Raw genomic sequence first — 22,251 nt, 5'->3', positions numbered from 1 at the left:
GCCAGCGCCTCCTCCTGCTGGACCACCGAGTCCTCCCGGGCTCCGAGGTCAGACGCAGACAGCGCGTTGTCCACTTCCCGGATGGAGACGTCTTCTTCCCAGCGCTTGATTTCTCCTCTGATCCTCTGGAGGTCGTCTTCCCAGCGCTGGAGGTCGGCGCGCGTCTTCTCGACCGCGCCCTCTCGGCGGGCCAGCTCGGCCTGCCGCTCCTCTGCAAGCCGCTCCCGGGACGTGACCGCCGCCTCCCTCACCTGCGCCTGCCCCATCCTGGCAAGGGCATCGGCAGCCTGCCGCCTCGACGCCTCGGCCAGGCGGGCGGCGTCTTCAAGTTCCCGCGCGGCTCCCGCGCGGATGTCATCAAGGAGTTTTTGCTCCCGCACGGTTGCCGCACGGGCCGCCCGTATGATTATCACACCCCTCGGAAGTTGTATGGACACGCGTCCACTCATTTGCCCGTTGGGGTCTGCTTGATGTCTAGAAACCGCAGGGGCCACCTCCGGAAAGCTTGCCGCGTGGCATTCGGCCCGCCTTGACCTCGGTCGCGACGAAGGGCCCATTCGCAGTCTCTGTCCCATCGGCTGCCAAACGGGCCCGGGGGCTACTGTCGGTGTATTTAGAACCAGGGGTCCCTAAGTCCCGAGGCCAAACCGGCCGCCCACCACATATCACCACTCTGCAAGGTAAAAGCAGAGACTCGGGAGAGGGTGCTCGGGGCTGCGCGTGGCAGCCCCCGAGGACTCGGTGCCCCGAAGGTCCCTCTAAAGTGCTCGGGAGAGGGTGCTCGGGGCTGCACGTGGCAGCCCGCGAGGACTCGGTGCCCCGAAGGTCTCACTCAAGTACTCGGGAGAGGGTGCTCGGGGCTGCACGTGGCAGCCCGCGAGGACTCGGCGCCCCGAAGGTCTCACTCAAGTACTCGGGAGAGGGTGCTCGGGGCTGCGCGTGGCAGCCCCCGAGGACTCGGTGCCCCGAAGGTCCCTCTAAAGTGCTCGGGAGAGGGTGCTCGGGGCTGCACGTGGCAGCCCGCGAGGACTCGGTGCCCCGAAGGTCTCACTGAAGTACTCGGGAGAGGGTGCTCGGGGCTGCACGTGGCAGCCCCCGAGGACTCGGTGCCCCGAAGGTCCCCCCAAGATGCTCGGGAAATAGTGCTCGGGGCTGCACGTGGCAGCCCCCGGGGACTCGGTCCCCAGAAGGTTCGCGCAAGATCGTTCAAAGACTCAAAGGGCCCCGTCGCCAGAGTATCATCCAGTCAAGGGCCCGATGCCGCATTTAATAGGCGCGCGTGGCCTGGCATTCTGACATCCTGACATTCTCGGCTGCCCACGCCCCAGTGTCAGACCCGGCCATGCCCTGGCTGGGGGGCGTGGGTTCATTAAATGCACGGGTCCCGTCCCGTTTCCACTTGCGCACCTCGGGATAACGTTACCAGAATCGAAGCACTCGGCCTGCCACCCTGCCCTGGTAGGAGAACAAGACAGAGTGGACGCACCGGGCACCTCTGAGGCTGTCCGGTGGGCTTTTTTTTTATGGCACCCCGAAGCTTCCGCAGCGGCTAGTGGTCGAATGCGCGCCGCCTTCCTCCACCGCCCCTGTCACTTCGCCAAAGTGAAATGATTAGACCTTTCTCCGTGGCACCTGGGCACTCGCGTCCCCTCTTTCCCATTCAGGATATGTCGAGGTCGGCGCATCTATAAAAGAAAAAGAAGGGGGGCACCAAGAAGGGGACGGAGAGACGAACAACGAAAAAGAGGAGGACAAGAGAAAAACAAGAGGTCAGTCGAAGAACAAGAAATCACCACCCCCGATCACAAGACAATCAAGAAACCAGCTAGCTAGAACATAAGAGCCTCCTGCTCTTTGTAAACAGCTCTCCCTCGAGAACCAGATATACCCTTGAAGGATCTCCTTCAAGGATAGATATAACACTCATACAGGAGTAGGGTGTTACGCCTCCGCGCGGCCCGAACCTGTCCAAAAACCCGGTGTCCCCGCAAGCCATCGCATTTTATTTCCTTTTCCGCTCATTTCCCGTGCAAGCTTTTCTAGGATCATCCCCCCGGCCGAATCTCTAAAAAGGGGTCTCTCGGGATCCCTGCGACAGGAGTTCACTCTCCGACAGAATGGCTTGGGGCTGGAGGTTGTTGGGGATGGTAATAGCTCGAGGATAAGGGACGGTCGAGGGTGGCTCTCTGGGATGGCCAACGACGGTTGAACTTGGGCATATGTAAGGTGTATGTGACATGGAGTTGCTACGCGAGCATTGAGATGGACTGGGTGAAGAGGTAGGATTAGCATAAGATAGGTTAGGCTAAAAATATTGAACCGTGACATACTTAATGGGTATATCTATAGATATATGTGAGCGGATTAAAATACCTGTATTCGACCTGCGACTTCACAAGTAGTCTACCTACCGTGTCAATGAGCAAAATCTTAAACTCGTTGTACATGATTGCCATCCTTGGACTCATCGGTCCCTTTCTCTCTCCTCCTTCCGTTGCCGTTCGCTGTTGTTCACTCTTTCGGCTACAGCTTAGCAAGCTGAGCTTAGAGCAAAACCTGTGCTTCGAGCACGAGCGAGAGCGAGAGAGAGAGAGAGGGAGGGGTAGTTGCTGATCTTGTCAAGCTGGAGTAACTACTTGCTGCAAGGAAGCAGCGTCTTGATCCGATCCCACCGGCTTCGCCGCTCCAACTCCCAATCTAAGAAGCGCTTCTACTTTCTTGCAAAAAAGCTCGTCTTTTTTGTTTGTTTTTTGTTTCCTTCTTTTCCCCAAGAATGAGGGAGCTCAGCTAGCGTTCCTGTTCCACTCGGCCCAGCTCGCGTCGCAGGCCCGACGAAAGCCTTGCTCGTTGGCGCGCGCGCTCCCGGGATGGCGGCATTCCGCCTTGGCACGGCGGTGGAGGGCAAGTTCCAAGGGAACGGCGGCGTCGTGCCGTCCCCGCGCCACCTCGCCGTGCCCAAACCTCCGGCGAGAAATCGGGACGAGGCGACCAACGGCGGCACGCTTGGCCTCGCCGGGCTCCAGCCCAAGCTGTTCCCCGCGGGGAAGCCCAGGAGGCGGACGCGGGTGCCGCTTTGGCAGGCCGCTGTCTTCGCTTCCGTCGCCCTGAACGTCGCGCTCCTCCTCCACCACTGCGTCGTCAACAATCCCGCGGCATCTCCTCCCCACCACCAGCAGCTTCACGCCTGCCTGGTGCAGCCTGATGATGCCAACAGTGGCAGCGGCAAGGGCAGGGCGATGCCGGAGGAGGCCATGTCCAAGAGCAGGGCGCCGTCGACTGGGAAGCCGGGGGTGACGCCGGACTCGGTGATCAACCTCGACCAGTGAGTCTTTAAATCTTGCTCCTTTTCATGGTGCTGGCATTCCAACTGGTTCCTTTTGTTAGTTTATCGACCAGTATCACCCCCTACTATATTTGCAATTTGCGGCTGCCGGGATGTGTTCTTCCCTACGAGGCATGTCCTTGTGCAATGGCAATGTGCCAAGGAGGAATGAACGCCGAAGTGCGGGTCAAACCATTATAGTTCCCACTTCCAACTGATCCAAAGATTGCAGATTCACTCGCGATTCATGCAACTTTGTTTGGTTTGCTTTTTACCGCTACTGCAAATTAGCAAGCTACATGAGTGGCTCGGTTATACAATGCGTTTGACATTCGCGTTGTGGGCTGCAGCGGGGACCCGACCATGTTTGAGGCCTTCTGGCGGGAGACGGGGGACGCCGCAGAGATCGTCATCCCGGGGTGGCAGACGATGAGCTACTTCTCCGACGTGACCAACGTCTGCTGGTTCCTCGAGCCGGGCTTCGACCACGAGGTGCGCCGCCTCCACCGCCTGATCGGCAACGCCGCGGTGGACGGGTACCACGTCCTGGTCGGCACCGGCTCAACCCAGCTCTTCATGGCGGCGCTGTACGCGCTGTCGCCCGCGGGCGCCGACGAGCCGATGAGCGTGGTGTCCACAGCGCCATATTACTCGGTAAGGCAAATGCTAAAGAAAGAGAGAGAAAATAGAGAGGAAGAACAGGAAGACGGTGAGATGCATCGCTGTCAACTCTGTCGCTGTGGATTGCTTCGGTAGTCTAAAAAGTAATGCGTCGTGTTGATGAATTGTTGTGTGACAAGGATGGCAAGACCTGTCATTATCTTATCATTCCCCACTAAATGATGAGGAGATAGAGCAGAATTGAAGTCATAGGGGGGACACTGATGGCGCCACTCATTTTTGCTCCCTTTTGCTTGTCCCAAACCCCTCCTCTTCTGTGCTCATGTGATGGTTGGTGGTCAAGCATATGGTGTTTTGCTTCCTAATCCCTGATGGGAACTTGGGGGATCCATCCTTCTCGCATGTAGTGGGGCCGGCATTACGGCGATTTGCGGGTAGCCGACATGCCTCTTTAAACAATGATCAAATCTTAATCTTAGTTCTGGTTAGCATGTTCGGCGGTAGGCCCGTCCTTCAAAATTCCATTTTCATGTGCCTGCCGGCAGGAATATAGTTCTATGAATCTTAGTTCTGGTTAAGCATGTTAGGCGGTAGGCCTGTCCTTCAAAATTCCATTTTTCATGTGCCTGCCTGCACGAATATAGTTTTTTTTGGAAGAAGAAGCTTTATTAATTCTCATCGTTACATCAAGCCGCAGGAATATAGTTAACAATTAACACATTCATGCCATTTTCTGTTTCTATGTTCATGTGACATGCTTGATCTATGGCTAACCTGGGAGAACATGAAAGTACAGGCATTCTGTTCTTATGGGTTCAGCGTCATGTGTCTCTTCCATATCTAGTGCTAAATCATGTGTTATAGTTTAGTTTGTTATTCCCATGCTCTGAAGTTCTGAGATGAACTATTCCGATAATTGATACGAAAATAGTAGTATCTTACTTATGGTGAGTCAATGCACTGATTTGATCTGGTTTGTATGCAGTCGTATCCTGCCGTCACGGATTTTCTTCAGTCGGGGCTCTTCCGCTGGGCCGGGGACGCCAACTCGTTCAAGGGGGACACCTACATTGAGCTTGTATGCTCCCCGAACAATCCTGATGGTTCCATCCGTGAAGCTGTTCTGGCTTCCGAGACCGGCAAAGCAGTCCATGACTTGGCGTACTACTGGCCTCAGTACACGCCGGTTACTAAGCGGGCAGACCACGACATTATGCTCTTCACGGTGTCAAAGAGCACAGGACATGCCGGGACGAGGATCGGGTAAGTTGATCTCGCCGTCGTAACGAATGTTGCTTCGTCACGCCGCCGGCCTGAACTGCAACTGCAATGGCTGATGTTCCGACGAAACATTCCGCAGGTGGGCGTTGGTGAAGGACCGTGGCATCGCTAAGAAGATGACTAAGTTCATCGAGCTCAACACCATCGGGGTCTCCAAGGACTCACAGCTGCGTGCTGCCAAGGTCCTCAGGGCGGTCTCTGACGGCTATGAGCTCCCAGAGGTGAGGGAAACCCACCGTCTGTTCGACTTTGGACGGCGCAAGATGGTGGAACGCTGGAACATGCTGCGTGAAGCTGCTGCCGCCTCGGGCATCTTCAGCCTGCCAGAGGAGACTTCAGGCTACTGCAACTTCACCAAGGAAATGGCATCCACTACCCCTGGTATGTACCATGTCTGAAGCAACGTTATCTAGACACCTATATCTATTTTTTTCTTCAAATTAGACATCTCGAATCAAATACCCAAATCTGAATCGGATCCAGATAACATTGGTCTAAAGACTTAATTTGAACCGCCAAGACATTGTTCGCCATCTCATTACACTTCCATTGCCTGCTTGCAGCGTTCGCATGGCTGCGCTGCGACAGGGAAGACGTGGAGGACTGCGCGAGCTTCCTGCGCAGCCACAAGATACTGATCCGGAGCGGTAGCCAGTTCGGAGCTGATCCGAGGTACGTCCGGGTCAGCATGCTCGACAGGGACGACGCCTACGACATCTTCGTGAAGCGCCTCTCCTCCCTGAAGTGAAGAGGACGATGGACCGGTGCCGCCCGGCCGTCGGTATGCCCGTAACAGCATGAGTAGAGCAGTGCCAGTAGGAAGAAGAAGAGGAGCAAAGTTTTGTTCTGCTGTGTGTTGTGTTGTTGGGGATGTCGCATGTCACATCCGGTTTTTAAAGAAACAAATTAGATATATTCCATATATATATATATATATATGTTAGAATCAAGTTTTCATATATATAGTGATATCATCAGTGATATCATAAACTGTGTTATTAATAACGAAAATATTCCTTACAAAAAGTCTGCGGGTCTAAAAGAAAACACCAAAAGATCTCCAAGCGGCAGGAGGACTCCTATCCATCCACAGACGTTGTCTGGGGGAACACCAGCCTATGACATAGTCTTCAGAGCGACGCCTTTCTCCTTCTAGAATTCAGCACTATCGTCCGAAAAATCTTCGAAAGCTGCACCTTCGGAGCAGCATCCGGTAGTTAGGAGAAGGCAAACGTGAGTACATAGAGTACTCAGCAAGTGAGAGAAAAAGTATGACATGCAGGCTTATGACAAGGAAAAGCTTGACTTGGGATAACTGCGACTGAGCCCAACTAAAGACTCAAAAGACTTAGCAACTTATTTACTAGGTTATAACTTCAACAAATAAAGAACATAGGCTCATCGGATTCCATCCGATTACCATACTCACCAGATATCCCATATCCGACTACCGACTCATCGGGAGTTTCACCACTCGACTACCCAAACCAACCCTTTAGAATCCCCACTAATTATAAAGAAGTCCAAACCCGCTCTTAACCGCGAGCATGGCTGATCGATCAGTTTTATCACTCTGCAGAATTTGCACACTTTACCCACGAGTCGTGATTCCCATTTTGCTTTACACTTCCGGGGTGCAGAGCCGGGGTCTCGCTACAAGGCCGTTACAAAGCGCCTTCAAATCTATAAGCACCCACTAAGGTTTCACGGCTAACAGGGATTCCATCCACTACAAAGACCCCCTCTTGTGGCACTTAACTGTCCATTGGTGCGTACATAATTTGAAGGACACTAATTACTTGGCCATGCCATACTCATATAGACCTCATGGTTGTACTGTTATGCCGGGTAACAGGCTTCAAAAACCGGTCCTTAAGATCCCACACAGGAACATACACAATCCCTGCTGTGCAGCTCCATCTCATACTAGCCATTCAGTTGGTAACCCTATTCCAAATTACTACAAGATTACCATACCCCAAATTCTTGTTACATAGACATTTGTCAAGATTAATATTTACTCCAACCCTGACTGCACTAGCATAGCTACCCATTTCATGTCCCATGACCCATCAAAGGCTACAAGGAATTGTCACACAAATTCTAGTAAAACCCTACTCATGGGATTCCATATTAAACAAGCATGCATGTAAGGAAAGTAAAACTACAATGTCCTACAACGGTGTCAAAGTGATCAAGAACACTTGCCTTCAAATATAGGTTGCTCGAAGTCTTCGAATACTTGGTCTTGAAGGCTGACACACTGCTCGTCTTCTAAAGCCATTGCGCACACCGAAAAGTAAACAAACATAACAGCTAAGTACATCATACAAAACAGGGGCAAATAACTCTAAAAAGGCTACTAAAGGACAGTGCACGCTGCTACGATCACGGGAGCACGAAAATCACCTAAATCGAAGCTCGTATGAAAAAGTTATGCTAGTTTTACTCTACAGGGGCTTTTCTGAAAGATTACATGGACTAATTTGCAAAAACAGAAGGCTCTAGGGACATATATGTAAATTTTAGGGACCTTTTTTGCAATTATTCAAAAGTTTAGGGGCCTAAAATCATAAAACAGAACTAATCAAGGGTATTTTTGTGAAAACAGAAAAGTCTAGGGCCTAAATATAAGATTACCTATTTTCTGGGAATTAAGGAATTATTTTTTAACTGAAAAATCCATTTAATGCGTCAGCAGGCTGACTGGGCTCGGAGGGCTCACGTGGCTGACACGTGGGCGACACATGGCGCTGACGTGGCTCTTATAAGCTGACTGGGTTAAAGAGGACACATGGAGGCTTCCTATTGGTTTGCGAAAGGGTACGAGGCATTCTAATCTGGGCCATTCACCGACGATCGGATGGCCGAGAGCGGTTGGGGAGGATCGGCGGCCGACGGCGACTGAAGGTCAGCGGCGCCGCCTCGGGCTTCGTCGGAGACACGCTAAATCGCACTACAGGCCACTAGAACCTTCGGCGAGCGGCGGAAATCGAAGAGGAGTGCACGGGGAGTCTCACCGAGAGCTTATCGACGGCCAGGGAGGTCCTAACGGTGGTCGGTAATGGCGAAACACGATGGTGCAGATCGGAGCTCGGCGAATTCGTGACTGCGGCGACGAAGAGTCAAAATTGACGGTCGGAGGAGTTCCCTAGGAAGCATGCGGTGCCGGAGGGAGGGTCAATCGACTGCATAAGGCTCCAGGCGGAGTTGCCGACGGTGAGGAGGCGGCGGTGCTTACCGGTGTTTGGCGAAATCTCAGTTCCGGCGGCGGGGAGGCTTCAGCGGATGGTGAAATGGGCTCCATGGGCTTCGGCGAAGCTGGCGACGGCTCAGACGCGGAGGAAGGGGCTCATGTGCGGTGGATTTGCTTGGTGAGCTCGGCGATGGCAGCAATAGAGCTCGGTGGTTTCCGTTGATTTGAGGCAGATGGGGTGGCGGCGCGTTACAGGGCCGTTTTATAGGCGAGGGGAGGCTGTCATTGCGCGGGTGTGGGCGCGAGGGGCGGGGCGTGCCGGCGAAAGCGTATGGCGTGCGCGCGGCGGTTGCGGGAGCGAGTGCGCGGGTGCAGGCACGGGCGGAGACGAACGCGCTGACAGGAGACCTCGGGTGTCAGCGAGAGAGCGCGGAGTTTGGGCTGGGCTGCGCTGTGCTGGTTGGGTCGGAACCGGCGAAGTGGGCTGGGCCGCGTGAATTTTTGAACGGGCGTCACATCGCAACATCTCAAATGCTTATAAAGGTTTTAATTTTTTTTTTCATTCTATTTCGAACGTGAGATAGAACTGGCATATGAAGACAACTAGCAAGGTGGCTCACGCGGCCTAGAGTTAGTATAGTTTTGGTGTCCAAAACAAAATGGAGTATGTTCAAGTCTTTGATAATATGTATCATCCATTTTTTTGCCAAAAAAACCCTCATGAAATTAAAATACAAACTCTACACGGAGTCATTGTTTTCAGCAACATTTTTTCCGTCATTGATAAGACGCAGGGGTGGAGCCAGACCCTTTTATTAGGGTCAACAGACCCTGATGAGTTTTTACAAAATCAATAAGAAATCATTGTTCTACACTGTTCATCGTTAAGCTTGACTCTGTCGTTTAATGGAGCTGACTCCGGCGGTATTCTCGGCTGGCTTCGCTCCTGGTAAGATGCTAAACTGAAATCATTTTATGTACAGATGTTACTGGCATGAGCGGTAAAATGCTATTAATTCCTAGATATAGAAAACACTGGAAAATTATAGCATTATTGTCAAACGCACAATTGAAATATCTTATTTCTGTCTCGATTGAGGTTAAGTGCGAAAAATTGCTAGTGGCCATTTTGAATTTTTTTTAGAAATCCTATAGATTTCAAGAGAAATCCATAACCATTGCCTTATATCAAATCATAGTCAAGAATGATCTTTTCATTCTTCTCCTTAACCATTGCCTTTTGGCTTCATCTTCCTCTATCCAATTAAGCTGATCCGGATGCATGGTGGCCTTGCATGGCCCCGCAGGATGAATGAATGAATCAGGATAGCATGTTGCGCGAGTGGGGGTGTTGTGCCTGCTGATATCGAAGATGATATGGTTGGGCTACCATATCTGCTGCCGCTCCAAGCAGGCGCACGCGCCTTCAATCGATTGTCTAGTGCTCTCGGAACGCGACTGCGCCACCTAAAGCTTCGCCGCAGCGGGGACGACGCCATGGCAGGTCAGGGGCGGATAAGGAGGTTCTAGGGTTCCCTACTGTTTCACAGCCAATAGAAAGTTGGAAGCCTTCTGAGCCCTCTCAACAATTTTTTTTACGAATGAGAGAGAAGAAAAAAGAATAGAGAGATAGAAAAAAGAGAGAAGAGTAAGAGAAAGATGGATAAATCTCTTATGGTGTGATTGGTTGTCTGTATGTGGTGTTATCTGTATAGACTATATACGTAGGTTGAATGGAGTCATGTTTATTGAAAAGAAGATTGATTGGCTAGCTATATATGTTTAGATAGATTGGGCTAAGTTTCTATTTGTTTGGTTGAATATGATATCGTATGAACGGATAAAAGAGTTAAGATTATGATTAGTTGCTCGTATGGAGATGATTTTATAATACTGATAAGTGGATCTACCTACATGAGCGGATGACCAGGCTGTATGATCTTGAGCTCCACTCCTGAGTCAGGTTGCGTGCATATATTTACATCCACCAAATTAGATTAAAATAGTATATACAAATAAGTAAATATATTTCTCTGTAAAATTATATATATCTTAGTAAGGTGGAACCTATTTATACGGATAACTAATCATTCCTTAAAGACTTCTCCACATCCGCCACTGTGGCAGGAGATCTACGTTTTCCGAGCTTCATCTGACCTCGGCCGCCTCCCACCGGTCCACATAAATACCTTCGACGGCCTTGCCACGCCGTTGAATGACTTCCGCGACACTGTGCGTGCGCGCCGTGGGCAGCGGCAAGAAGAAGCCTGATTGGTGCGGATCGTCAGTTCTATTTTCTTTTGAAACAAATCGTATGGTACTTGGAATTAGAGTTATGTTTGTGCACAATTGCTATCCATATCAAAATCAATCTCAACTGTTATCATTCGGACACACTATAATTCATGGTGTTGATCTTTTCATTTTTCTTCAATTAACATGGTAATTTCTAACCAGAGTTAACCTTGAGGATCTTATTTTTGCTGGTTAAAGATTGGAACAAAGAGAACCGTGAATAGAAATAGTCATTTGGGCGATAGAAACCTAGTAGCAGTCGAGGAAAATATTTTTTTTCTTTCGAAAAGATGACACTAGTGATATCGATTTTATTATAATAAAAGAAAGTTGACATAATTTATGAGAAAAATTAGATCAAAAACCTTGATAATTGTACGGTTGATTTGGGATCAACCAGCGAAAGACCAAATGACTCGCTCAAGCATCAAAGCAACACACAACCATCCACCAGAAACAAACATGCGTGGAGTCCACAATCGGGTCATCGAAGTCGAGCTCATCGAAAAGACCAGCAGCTCCGACTTCCAAAAAACGGACCTCAGCCTCTACCTCGGTGAACCTATTCATGGTTGTCACGTGTCATTGTTGTCGAGCTTATCGGACACCCTGACGCAGCAGCTCTAACTCCAACAAAACCTGCCAATGGACATGAGACGCAACCCCAACAAAGCAGAGGCCTTGCCAAAAAGCTAGCCCCAAAGGGGCCTGGTGAGGTTGACAACCATCGTTGGAGGAGGATCTCGTCACAACAAAACCGCCAGTCATCAATGTCCGAAATAGGATCTTGGTAAGCGATGCCTCCAGGGAGGACATGACCGAAAGCGCCGTCGTCGCTCGTTCAAGCATGAACAGGGTTTTCACCAAAGTAGATCCCACGTCAGGGAGGGAAAAAGAAAGGCACCTACGATGGATGCTGTCGGAGGGTGAACTCCACAAGCGGGGATCCGGAGGGACCCCTTTGAGATTCGGCCGGGGGATGATTCTGAACCCGTCTCGTATGTGAAATGAATGGGAGTAAATGAGATGCAGGTGGATTGGATGATCGGATGCAGGAGGAAATAAATGCTCAGGGGATTTTAGACAGGTTCGGACCGCACTGAGCGTAATACCCTACTCCTGTGTGTATGCTATAAATGTTCAGGGAATGTTTCTCTGAGAATCTATTGTGTTACAAGGATATTTATCTAAGTCTAGAGCTTCGTGCTCCTGGTTCTTCGTTGGCTTGTCTTTTGAGCTCGTTCGGTGTGTTCCGTCCGATCCCTTTTCTCCGTGGAGCCCGCCCCTCCTTTATATCCGTCGGGGCGGGTAGCGTGCCCAGAAAGGATGGCGCAAGTTTCCAGGTGTCATAAATGGAAAGCAACCATCATGGGCTGCAGCTTGAGGTGACGGGGAGGGTTGAAAACACGCCTCCGTTCGGTCTTCGTCGTCATCATCCCGCTTTTCAGCTGGTGCAGCGGGGAGGGCCCGCCGGGCAGCCACCGAGCGGCCCTGCGTGCCAGCCCGGTCAGAGCGAGCCTGACATAGCAGGGCGGCAGACGTTGCGCCTCGAGCCCTGCGACGTTATCCTGAGGCGCGCCGGATGACGCGCGATGGGACCCGCGCATTAAATATCCTCACATCTTCCTGCCAGACCGTGGCAGGGACTGACAGCAGGCGTGGGGGGAGTGGTTGGAAGTGACAGGCCACACGCCCTCTTAAATGCAGCATCGGGCCTCTCACCAGTTGACACCTCACCGCTGAGCTCCTGTGGGGACCACCGGCGAAGGACTTCTCAGGTCCTCGGGGAACTGTGAGTGCTCGGAGACTACTGTTCACAACCCCGAGTACTCTCTCCCGGAGATGCCCTTTCTTGGTCCTCGGGGAACTCGGGTGCTCGGGGACCACTGTTCATGGCCCCGAGCACCCTCTCCCGAAACTGACTTCTCTCGGTATTGGGGAACTCGAGTACTTGGGGACCACTGTTCATGGCCCCGAGCACCCTCTCCCAAAACTGACTTCTCTCGGTATTAGAGAACTCGAGTACTTGGGGACCACTGTTCATGGCCCCGAGCACCCTCTCCCGGAATTTAGTCTTCTCGGGTCATCGGGGAACTAGAGTACTCGGAGACCACTGTTTATGGCCCCGAGCACCCTTTCCCGGAACTTGGTCTTCTCGGACCTCGAGGAGATAATCCCCGAAGGAGTGCGCTACGTGGCACTCTGTTGTTCTGGCCTCGGGACTCAGAGACCCCTGATTCCTATATCACCAACAGATACATCAAGGAGGAAGCGATGCCAAGATGTCACCATCATCGGCCCATACCAAAAGCTGAGCAAGGCCTTTGCCTAATGCCCCCAACCCACACCCGAGGACCAAGCCACTGCGAGCATGAGTCACCCCACAGCCCCTCCTCACCACAAAACTCCCCACAGGCTGGATCAGAGAAGAGAGACAAACTGACAAAGGGAGAAGCCGCCATGGCTTATAGGGGCTAGGGAAACCATCTATGCGGTGGGATGATGAGGAGTTGCCACGGCAGCAGGGACTGCGAACAGCCAGCCGGGCGCCAAGCATGCAGTGCAAGTTTACCTGGATCACATTAAAGGCAAGTCTAATATTCTATTATCTTGTGCTTATGGGATCCTGTTTTCTACATGTTTCTGCACTACGTTTCTCTAGCTGTGCTTGCATTTAATGTGATACAGGAGTCATGGTGTTCAGGGCAGGGTTTATAAATTCGTTTTATAGTAAAAAACTGGGACTCACCGAATTTTCGAAATTCATGAATACCAGAAAAACTGCTCAAAATTTGGTAAGAATTCGGCCAAATTCACTCGGTAAAATTTGTAAAATTTGGTAAGAATTCGACCGAATTGACAATTTGATAACTGCTCAAATTCAACCAAAAACTGATCGTATTTTCCGCATTAAACGTATTTCAAACAAATACTTAAAAAACCGTTTGGCTTTCCTGAGTTAAAGAAGTGCATTTCCTAAATTGCAGTGAAGTTCAACAAAAAATCAAAAAATAGCTCAACCTTGTAAAATCAATAGCTAATTCATCCGAGCTTCAAATAAAATGAAACAAATTTTGTTGGTTTCCTTATAATATTATCTACATGATAAAAGTATTTATACTCATAATTTGTTTTTATATTTTCTATGAGAAAATGTATTTGCTAAACCTAGTAAATGCATAGTTAATTTTTTGCTAATCCAAATTTCATGAAACCAATTTTGTTAGTCTTCTTACGTGATCCTACATCTTTTAAAAAATATTTGAACTCATTAAATAGTTATTGTAACATGCATTATTGTGTAAATATGTTGCAACTAGATTAATTCGTAACTCAACCATCACACCTCTAAAATTAGTGAAACCACTTTTATTAGTTTACTTATACCATGCTTTATGTAGGACAAATAATATTAGATATGAAAAATTAATTACAGTATTGTTTCTTAACATGTTCACTTTATACTTATAAACTTTATAACATTCATAGATAAATTAATAAAACTCTAAATGAAGTGAAACAAATTTAAAGACCCTTTTAAGATACGCTCTAAAAAAATATGTATTTGCATTTTAAACTTTTCCTTAACATGATATGTCAAATCATCCAGTTCATACGACCTATTTCAACATTTTTTCAAACTTCCTCTCAATGAAATATGATGCAAACAATATTATTTTTGATTTTTTCCATAAAAGGTCTTAGAATTTTCTCTAGTATTTTTAGATTTTTTGTGATTTTTATTTTTTTAATTCAAATTCAAAAATTGGTCAAATTCAGAGCAGGGAAGCTGAAATAGGAATTGATCGAAGAGAAGTGTGTTGGATACCCTGAAGCAATACATGTTGAGAACTGTGTAGAAACTTTTGAGTCTTGAGCTTCCAATTAACTATCATCGGACTATGATTTTTCAGTCAATCTGTGCCCAATATAACATCATAACATCCGAGAGGGAAGACCTTAAAGTGACTTTAGGAAAGTGAATCCTTGCACCTGCCATTCATAGTGAGAAAGTTCATGGGTACACTGAACAGTACCCCATCAGCCACCTTAACCTAGAGAAGCCGTTGAAGAGATGTGATGCCAGATAGATGTAAAGCCACCCGATCAGCAACAAAAAATGTGTGAACTTCCAGAGTCGATGGGCACCAGAACTTGCTGTTGCTGAATCTGACCGCGCATGCACAACTTGTGAACATTGAATTGAATGCTTGGAGAGAGCCAGGAGAATTGCATTAGGAATTACATTGGCTTCGCAAATTGTATCTGTGATTTGCAGGAACTCCAATAGCTCTTCCACAATATGGATCTAGACAGTAGCGGCATAGCGATGGTTTTGAGACCACTTCTCGCGACATTTGTAGCAGAGACCACGCGCGCAACAATAGGCGCGTAGAGTGTCGAATTTGTAGCAACGCCTGGTGCTCAAGCCGCTTCAGTACTCTTCTTGTCATCAGTAACTTCATTGATGGCAGGTCACGTCTTGGCTGGTGGAAGGGGCAAAGGCCACGGTGCAGGTGGTTGTGAATTGAGCTTCAGAGAAGGGGGAGGTTTTGCTTTTGCTTGTAGAAATCGTCGACCACCTTCGCTAGCCTCTTCCTACAAGCCAGCAAGAGCAATAGCAGTATCCAGGTTGCGAGTATGATGCATGAGAACAACATCATGAATGTCATAGCGTAAGCCATCAACAAAACGAGTAACAAAATACATGTTATCAATTGTCACTGTAGGAAAGCAATTGTTCCATGAGGGCTTCAAATTGTTCTACATAGTCTGCTACGGAACTGGACTGGCACAAATGAAAAAGTTGGCGAATCAACTGCTGGTATTGATCTCGACCGAATCTATCAGAGACCCATGTGCATAGTTGTGCCCAACTAGCCTTACGGATGCGGTGTTCAGCAGACTAAGCCCAATGGGTAGCATTACCCACAAAATGCATTGTGGCCATGTGAACCCACATATTGGAAGCAATACCACAAATTTCAAAATAGGTTTCACATTTAGTTTGCAAATTTTAGGATGAGAGCCATCAAACTGGGGAAAAAAATCCAATTTCGGTTGAGGCATCCCAAAAAATTGAGACCTCGCAGATGAAAACGGTGCAGCACGAGCAACATTATCATGACACATGAAAGAAGGATAATTGAAAGAGAGGATCTCTATCGTACCTGTGATTGGAGGTAGCGCATAGGTGGTAACCTACCCATGCGCGACCCTCCAATGATGAGTTTCATTGAAATGCCCAAATTGGTCGAGTAATCCATCTCTAGATGAGGCACTCGTAGGAGGATGAGCAGGCGACGGGTGAACTCCTTGAGGTGCGGACACCTGGAACGGGTCGTGGAAGGCATCCGTTGAGGACAGAAATGCTGGTGGCGGAGGCAGGGTAGAAGGTGCGGTGGCGGAGGAAGCGCCCATGGACTGCTTGATGGTCTCGATCTTCGATCGCAACTCCTACACCTTGGCCTCCATGGATGGCTTCCAATCGTCAAAATCCGCCATGGGCATCGAGATCCCCTTAAAGGACGCAGCGATGGTGTCGAGGACGCCGAGCTTGGACTCAATCCGAGCACCCATGGTCTGCATCTCGTCCTCAAGCTTGGACTTGATGCCACCGATCTGGTCACCCATGGTCTTCATCTCTTCCTCGAGGTGATGCATCTTATCTTGTTGCTTGGTGCGGTAGGTGGGAAGATGGAGGTACTCGGGAATCTCTAGGATGCGAACAAATATGATACGAAGTTGTTTGCGATTGCTTCAGACTAGAAGAGGATTTGAGAAGGGTAGCAGAGAATTTAGGCTAGAATAGCAAGCATGGATTCTAGATTGGGAATCAGCAAGAACATTTTTGGGGATTGAGTTCAGAGGTGAGGAGTTCATAACCGATTCCTCCCTCCCTCGCCTCTGGCACCTTAAGTAATCCTTACATGGCCTCGGGCGCGCGCGCGCGCGCACACACACAAATTTGTTCTCTCACGTCACCTAGGCCCACTAAGATCAAGCCAGGTGGATGTTCAAACACTTGAGCCTCTTTGGTCGTTCTGCCTGAGTCTCCTGTTGGCCTGACTTCCTCAGCCCACTGGTAATGCCATACCTGACAATAAATTTTGCTTGTTGCAATGGCCATTTTTCGAGAGCCGTCGAATTAGTGGTACATGGAAATCAAATAGCAGGAAATGCAAGTTCACATATCATATGAGAGTTCGGGCGCTAGTGTCCGCATCGAACATCTCTAGCAACCGCTTCAACTTTACTTTACTTTATTAAAATAAGGGTGATGTTTCAACAACTCAATTTTTTTTTGGGACGATGGTCGAGTCATTGGACCTAATGAACAGAAACATGCCCCGCCACTCCCGACAGACCTTGCGCTCCCTCGCCTCACCCCTCCTCTATCGTCTCCGGTAGTGCCCTCGCTGGATCCGCGCCCACAATGGGACTAACCTCTTCGCTTTGGAGCTCCCCGCACCGACACCGACCCATCCGGCGGTCCTCCGTCACCCACGGCTAGTGGCGTCCCTACCACTCCGCCCCATTCCTACCTCCTCCACCGGACTAGCATGCCGCCCACCACCCTCCCTAGCCCAAAGATGGAGAATCCTGGTGAAGAAAACCTACTGACAAAGAAGATAAGCGTTCACACCCATCACCTAAACACATCGATGTGAATTTCAAGCATATGAGATTTAGGAGGTGTACTAAACTAATACATCACTTAGTCTGCAGGAATACGCTTAAAATGGTCAAACACAATGACAAAGTTTGCTAGAATCTCCCAAAAATGCTAATCCTTAGATGGGCCTAAAAGAGTATTCGGCCCACATATGGGGCGTCTAGCGTGAGAGAGGCCTATAATAGGTTTTTAGGTTGGGCTGGACCTTGGACTAAGCATCCGACTCGAATCTTCAGCCCATTTAATTCCAATCGACGGGCCTAGTAGCTTGTCTCGAACGCTACAGAAACCAACCCCTCGCCCGTTCTCCCCACACGCTCCACAGCCATTTCCATCTCCGGCCACCGCATCACCATAGCCTCCTCCTCCTCCTCCGGCGTCGCGGCGCCCGGGGCTTTCTCCCGCCTCGTCGACCGCACCCGCGTCCCGGACCCCACCCTGCATCGCCACGCTGTCGCGGCCTTCTTCCGCCACTTCCTCTCCCAGCCCGCGCCCCTCCCCGCCGCGGCCCACGACGCCGCCTCCGCCCTCCTCGCCTCGCCCCACCCTGCCGTCGCCTCCCACGCCGCGGTATCCCTCGCCCGCCTCCCGCGCCGACCTTCTCCCTCCGGGCCTCGCCCTCCCGCTCCTCCTCGCGCCCCTCGCGGCCTCCCCCTCGCCCCGGCCCGCCTCCTGCCTCGTCAAGGCAGTCCTGTGCCCTTCGCTTCGGCTCCGGCTTCCTGCCCCACGACCATCCCTTCGTCCAGGCGCTCGCGTCGGGGGCCGACGGCGCGCGCGCGCGGAGTTGACGCGGCAGGCGGCCAGGATGGTCGCCGAGGGGGTGGACGGGATAGTAGGGTTTTTGAGGCCGTTCATGATGTTCGCTGTTGTGAGGAAGGGGGACGCCCCGTTTGCGAGGGATTTGATCGGTGCATTGACCGCAGCGGCGAAGCCGGGTGTCGCGGTCCCGGTGCTGAAGTTGCTCGAAGAGCGCCTGCTACATTTTGGCCGCGGGGATGGTGAGGTACGTGTTGTGGTCTCATACTCTCATGGATTGTATCGGTGCTCTGACTCTGAGTGATGCTCTATACTTGGCAATGCTATGAGGGATTGTGCAAACGGGAGCTTACCGATGTGTATTGTGTTGTGTTCTAGCAGTCCCGATGATGACAGCTGTGGTGTGCATTCCACCAGGGAAGTGACTGCGTTGTGTTTTTCAACATGCCAATGCTATTGTCTAGTTCAGATTAGTACATAGAGCACATTGCAGCAAAAAAAAAGTAGGAAAAAACATGGAGGTTCGAGAAGCTTCTATTGCTTCATTGGAAGTGTGTTACATTGTGTGTTACATGATTCTCAACGAAATTAGCTTCGTTTGTTATTACTTATGCTTGCTTTTCTTCAGGAAGTGCGGCTCTGGCTTAGTTCTGCAGAGTGCTTGGTGGATGCTTACGTGGTATTATTGAGGAAGTTAGCTCATGCTCAAACGGTACTAGTCTGCTTTTTGCTTAATTTGTGCAATGACATGTATGAGTAACCAATTGCTACGAATTAGGCAATGAGATGTTGTTAACACCGAAAAATTCTTTTACCCTCTTAATAGAGATGTTATCTGCTAGTACCTAGAGCTGTTTAATGATGATCATTATTGGGATATTTATCACTTGATGAAAATTGAATACGCAAATGTTGTGGAATCCCCTTCATGGACTGACCCATTTGGGCAAGGCTTGTTTATACTCGATGTATGCTTCCTACATATATACCCTTCAGTATACTGCTCCACTTGACTTATCTGTCAAATTTAATGTATACTGATGTATGAAACAAGAATGTGTCATAAAAAATAGATTTCTGCTTGAAATAGTTTCTGAAATTTGGTGAATTTCTGTGTGTTTACTCCTGCATGGTCTATCAACATCATTTCTTTGGAGCTTGGACTGTTCTGTAATTATTACGAGCAGATTCCTTGCTGTAGGAGTACCAAGCATATGAGTAGTTTGTCTGCTCAATGAACTCCTGTGGGGTCTTAACTGTCCACATAATTTTTTGTTGTAGCTCTGAATGTCTCTTCGGTGAAAACACTAATATTGACCTGATATGTCAACTTCGATGTTTTATTATTCATTGATGAGGTTGGCTTGACATGTTAACTTCTTCCATGTTTTATTACTCGTTGATGAGGTAGGTAGCTAATCAGTAATTCAGTATAAGATGCTTGTTTTCTTGGGATTACTTGAATTCAAATGCTTATATAATTGCTGTGCATGAATAAATGCATCATATATATACTGCAACTTTCTTCTTTTAACAGCCAACATCCGCGCTAAGTTGTTCCAATCTCTGTACTTAAGTAATCGAACTCGAAAGTGCTGCTATGAGCTAGATTTGTGCGTACAAGGGTAAAGAAGCGAGCAAGGCTACCTTTCCGCTGGAAATCCTATACCTGAGTGCTATTTGATCAGAGTGAGTTGTAATTGAGCTTGATTTACTTGCTCTTCTATTTGCATTTTTTGTTAAGTATGTGGGTGACTCATTGTCGTGAGCCAAGTGTGGTGCGGTGTAGTAGTAGGCACTTGTAGGCCCCTTCCCGGCTACTGGATCACTCCTAATTCTATACAAAGAAACTCTTTCGCTTCACTTTGTCATGATGCTCAAGCAAGTGGTGTGAAGTTGATGGAAACACTTATATCACAATGTTCATTTCATGAAAAAACTTCTGGGAATCGCTTCTACAGTTCTTGGGTGCAAAACATTTATTCTTGGTGCAAAAGGACATTGGATTATGCTATCTACCTGAGGTTTCTGTTGTCCTTAGTTCTCTTTCTTACTCTCTAAGTGGGCTGGAGTTTGAACACGAACAACTAGCTGGCTTGAAACTTCTGGCCTTTTTGATTGAGTGGAAATACGAAAATGGTACATTCCCAAAATGCTTATAATCCTCCCCCCCCTAAATTTTCACTTGTTGGAGGCACTAGGAAGTTGGTTCTCTTATTGTTGCTGGCAGTATCAACTTGGCTTTATCTTATACTACTGTATTTTGTTTCATACCAATGACATTCTTTACACGTGAATGCATAGTTTCAACACATTTAGAACCAGAAGTGAATTGGACAGCATGGAGTGGATATTATCTTCTTGTGCTCCAAAATTGATGAGAATTTAAATGTGCTTTGCATTTTGTTCGACATGTAATATTCCCCATGGAGAGGGTTTGCATCGTACTCTGACACTAAGCTGTTTACAATTATAAATGATATAAATAGGAAAGTGCCGAAAAGTTCTTTAATACTTTAACTAATATAGCCTAATTAAATCATTGGTCGTAGTTGTATCGTGCTGACATGAAAAGAAAAAAGACTTATATTCCCTACTTTTCACATACAAATAGTTTTTTAAATTTTATTGTGATTTCGACAATTTATTTTTATGACAATATGGTAGTAAAAATATAAACAGTACTACGAAAGTACTTCTGTGTTAATTATACTGATGCCATTTTCATGTGGCCTGAATAGAATCATTATTTTATGGATCTATCTATCTATACTTCAAATGAAAACCCAAACCATATCATTTAAATATTTGTCATCTCATGATTTTGTGCATGTGCTCCTTGTGGGCCCAATAAAAATGAATAAAACTAAAAGAAAGTTTGGTGGACACATATTTGATAGATAAGCAATGCAAAAATCACTCGAGATAAATAGCAAGATCATTATTTTATTTGTTAGTGATGACCATTCACATTCGGAAACACAGGAAAGTATTTGAAAACAGAACAAGTGATGCTAGGTATTTACCTCAATCCTTTTTTTTGGGGAATGTACAATCAATCTAACCTTCCTTTTGTTATATTGACATGGGATACAATATGCGTTATCATCGGAAAGTTTCATATATGTGTATGGTTGCAGTGCTTGAAAGAAAAGAATCAACACACCACCTCAGCGAGGAGCTTCTCTGTGTTCGGCCAGCTATCAACCTTGCTATTTCTCCATCGAAATCTGTGAAAGCAGTGGCATCTCATGTTATTTCGAGGTTCAGCTTTCTTGTTTTAGACGCGCCTTAGCATCAGAGCAACAAGATATGCCAACGACTTATCACATAAGCAAACCTGCATTTATTCTTCCTAAACTTCTACATCACCTATGGTCTCAGGTGATCTTTTGAACCTTAGTTTTTTGCTCTGTCCTGTTATAATTGTGCTTCATTTTCTCCATTTACTAGAACAAAAAATGATTAGTTGTTTCCACAAAACATGCTTAGTTTTTTTTGTTCCAATGTTTCAGGTGTTGTGTTTTTGTTCCATTTTTTTTGAATTTAAATTTAAAAACCGGTCAAATTCAGAATACGGTGCGGAACGAATTGGTCGAATATGGCGAATACCGAGCGGTCAACGAATTTTCAAACTCTGGTTTAGGGTCAGAATCACAATTCAACCCGCCTATACTTCATTTGAAGGTACTTCTGTCAATGTGCAGTGTGAATCGCCAATGTAATTCAGTTGCTCTAGTGATAAGAGTTCAAATAAAACTATTCGCATTTACGGGTTGATGTAGGTTAAATTTGATCCAAGATCCTATAATATCCTTAATTGGTGAATACGTCTTTGAGGTGCACACTCGAACCAGTTCTTGCTCGAATTGCAATCGGTTGGTATGAAAAAGCTCAGATATTATACAAATGTTCCACATAAAAAGCAATCAGCAATAATGATTCTCATTCTTTCAGAAAGAAGCCCCACAAAACATCGTATTTGATGCTTCAATTCCCACACACTGTTTCCGTTTAAAGTTTCTCTCGTTGATTTTTTTTTGTGGGACCTTTTTTTTTCCTAAAAACCTATCAGTATTTCTAAAATAGACAAGAAACTAAACA

At 47.9% G+C, this 22,251-nt stretch overlaps 2 protein-coding genes across 3 annotated transcripts; both read left to right on the top strand.

The window, feature by feature from the left end:
- Positions 1–2,419: 2,419 nt before the first annotated feature.
- LOC133911407 (tryptophan aminotransferase-related protein 2-like) lies at positions 2,420–6,138 on the top strand. The gene is made up of 5 exons (XM_062354028.1): positions 2,420–3,322; positions 3,673–3,976; positions 4,929–5,206; positions 5,304–5,605; positions 5,788–6,138. Exons 1-5 carry the CDS (start codon positions 2,868–2,870, stop codon positions 5,970–5,972), a joined length of 1,524 nt encoding a protein of 507 aa, XP_062210012.1. The 5' UTR covers positions 2,420–2,867; the 3' UTR covers positions 5,973–6,138.
- An 11,543-nt stretch (positions 6,139–17,681) lies between these two features.
- Positions 17,682–21,807, top strand: LOC133908909 (uncharacterized). 2 transcript variants are annotated; one of them, XM_062351505.1, is made up of 3 exons: positions 17,682–18,394; positions 18,776–18,859; positions 21,288–21,807. In XM_062351505.1, the coding sequence occupies exons 1-3, from the start codon at positions 18,197–18,199 to the stop codon at positions 21,381–21,383; spliced, it is 378 nt and encodes a 125-aa protein (XP_062207489.1). In that variant the 5' UTR covers positions 17,682–18,196; the 3' UTR covers positions 21,384–21,807. The 2 variants fall into 2 exon arrangements, with proteins under 2 accessions (XP_062207489.1, XP_062208256.1); XM_062352272.1 differs by lacking the exon at positions 21,288–21,807 and adding an exon at positions 19,685–20,779.
- The last annotated feature ends 444 nt before the right edge of the window (positions 21,808–22,251 follow it).

Source organism: Phragmites australis, chromosome 1, assembly GCF_958298935.1.
Source record: "Phragmites australis chromosome 1, lpPhrAust1.1, whole genome shotgun sequence".
Lineage (NCBI taxonomy): Eukaryota > Viridiplantae > Streptophyta > Magnoliopsida > Poales > Poaceae > Phragmites > Phragmites australis.
This window is presented reverse-complemented; position numbering and strand designations above follow the sequence as displayed.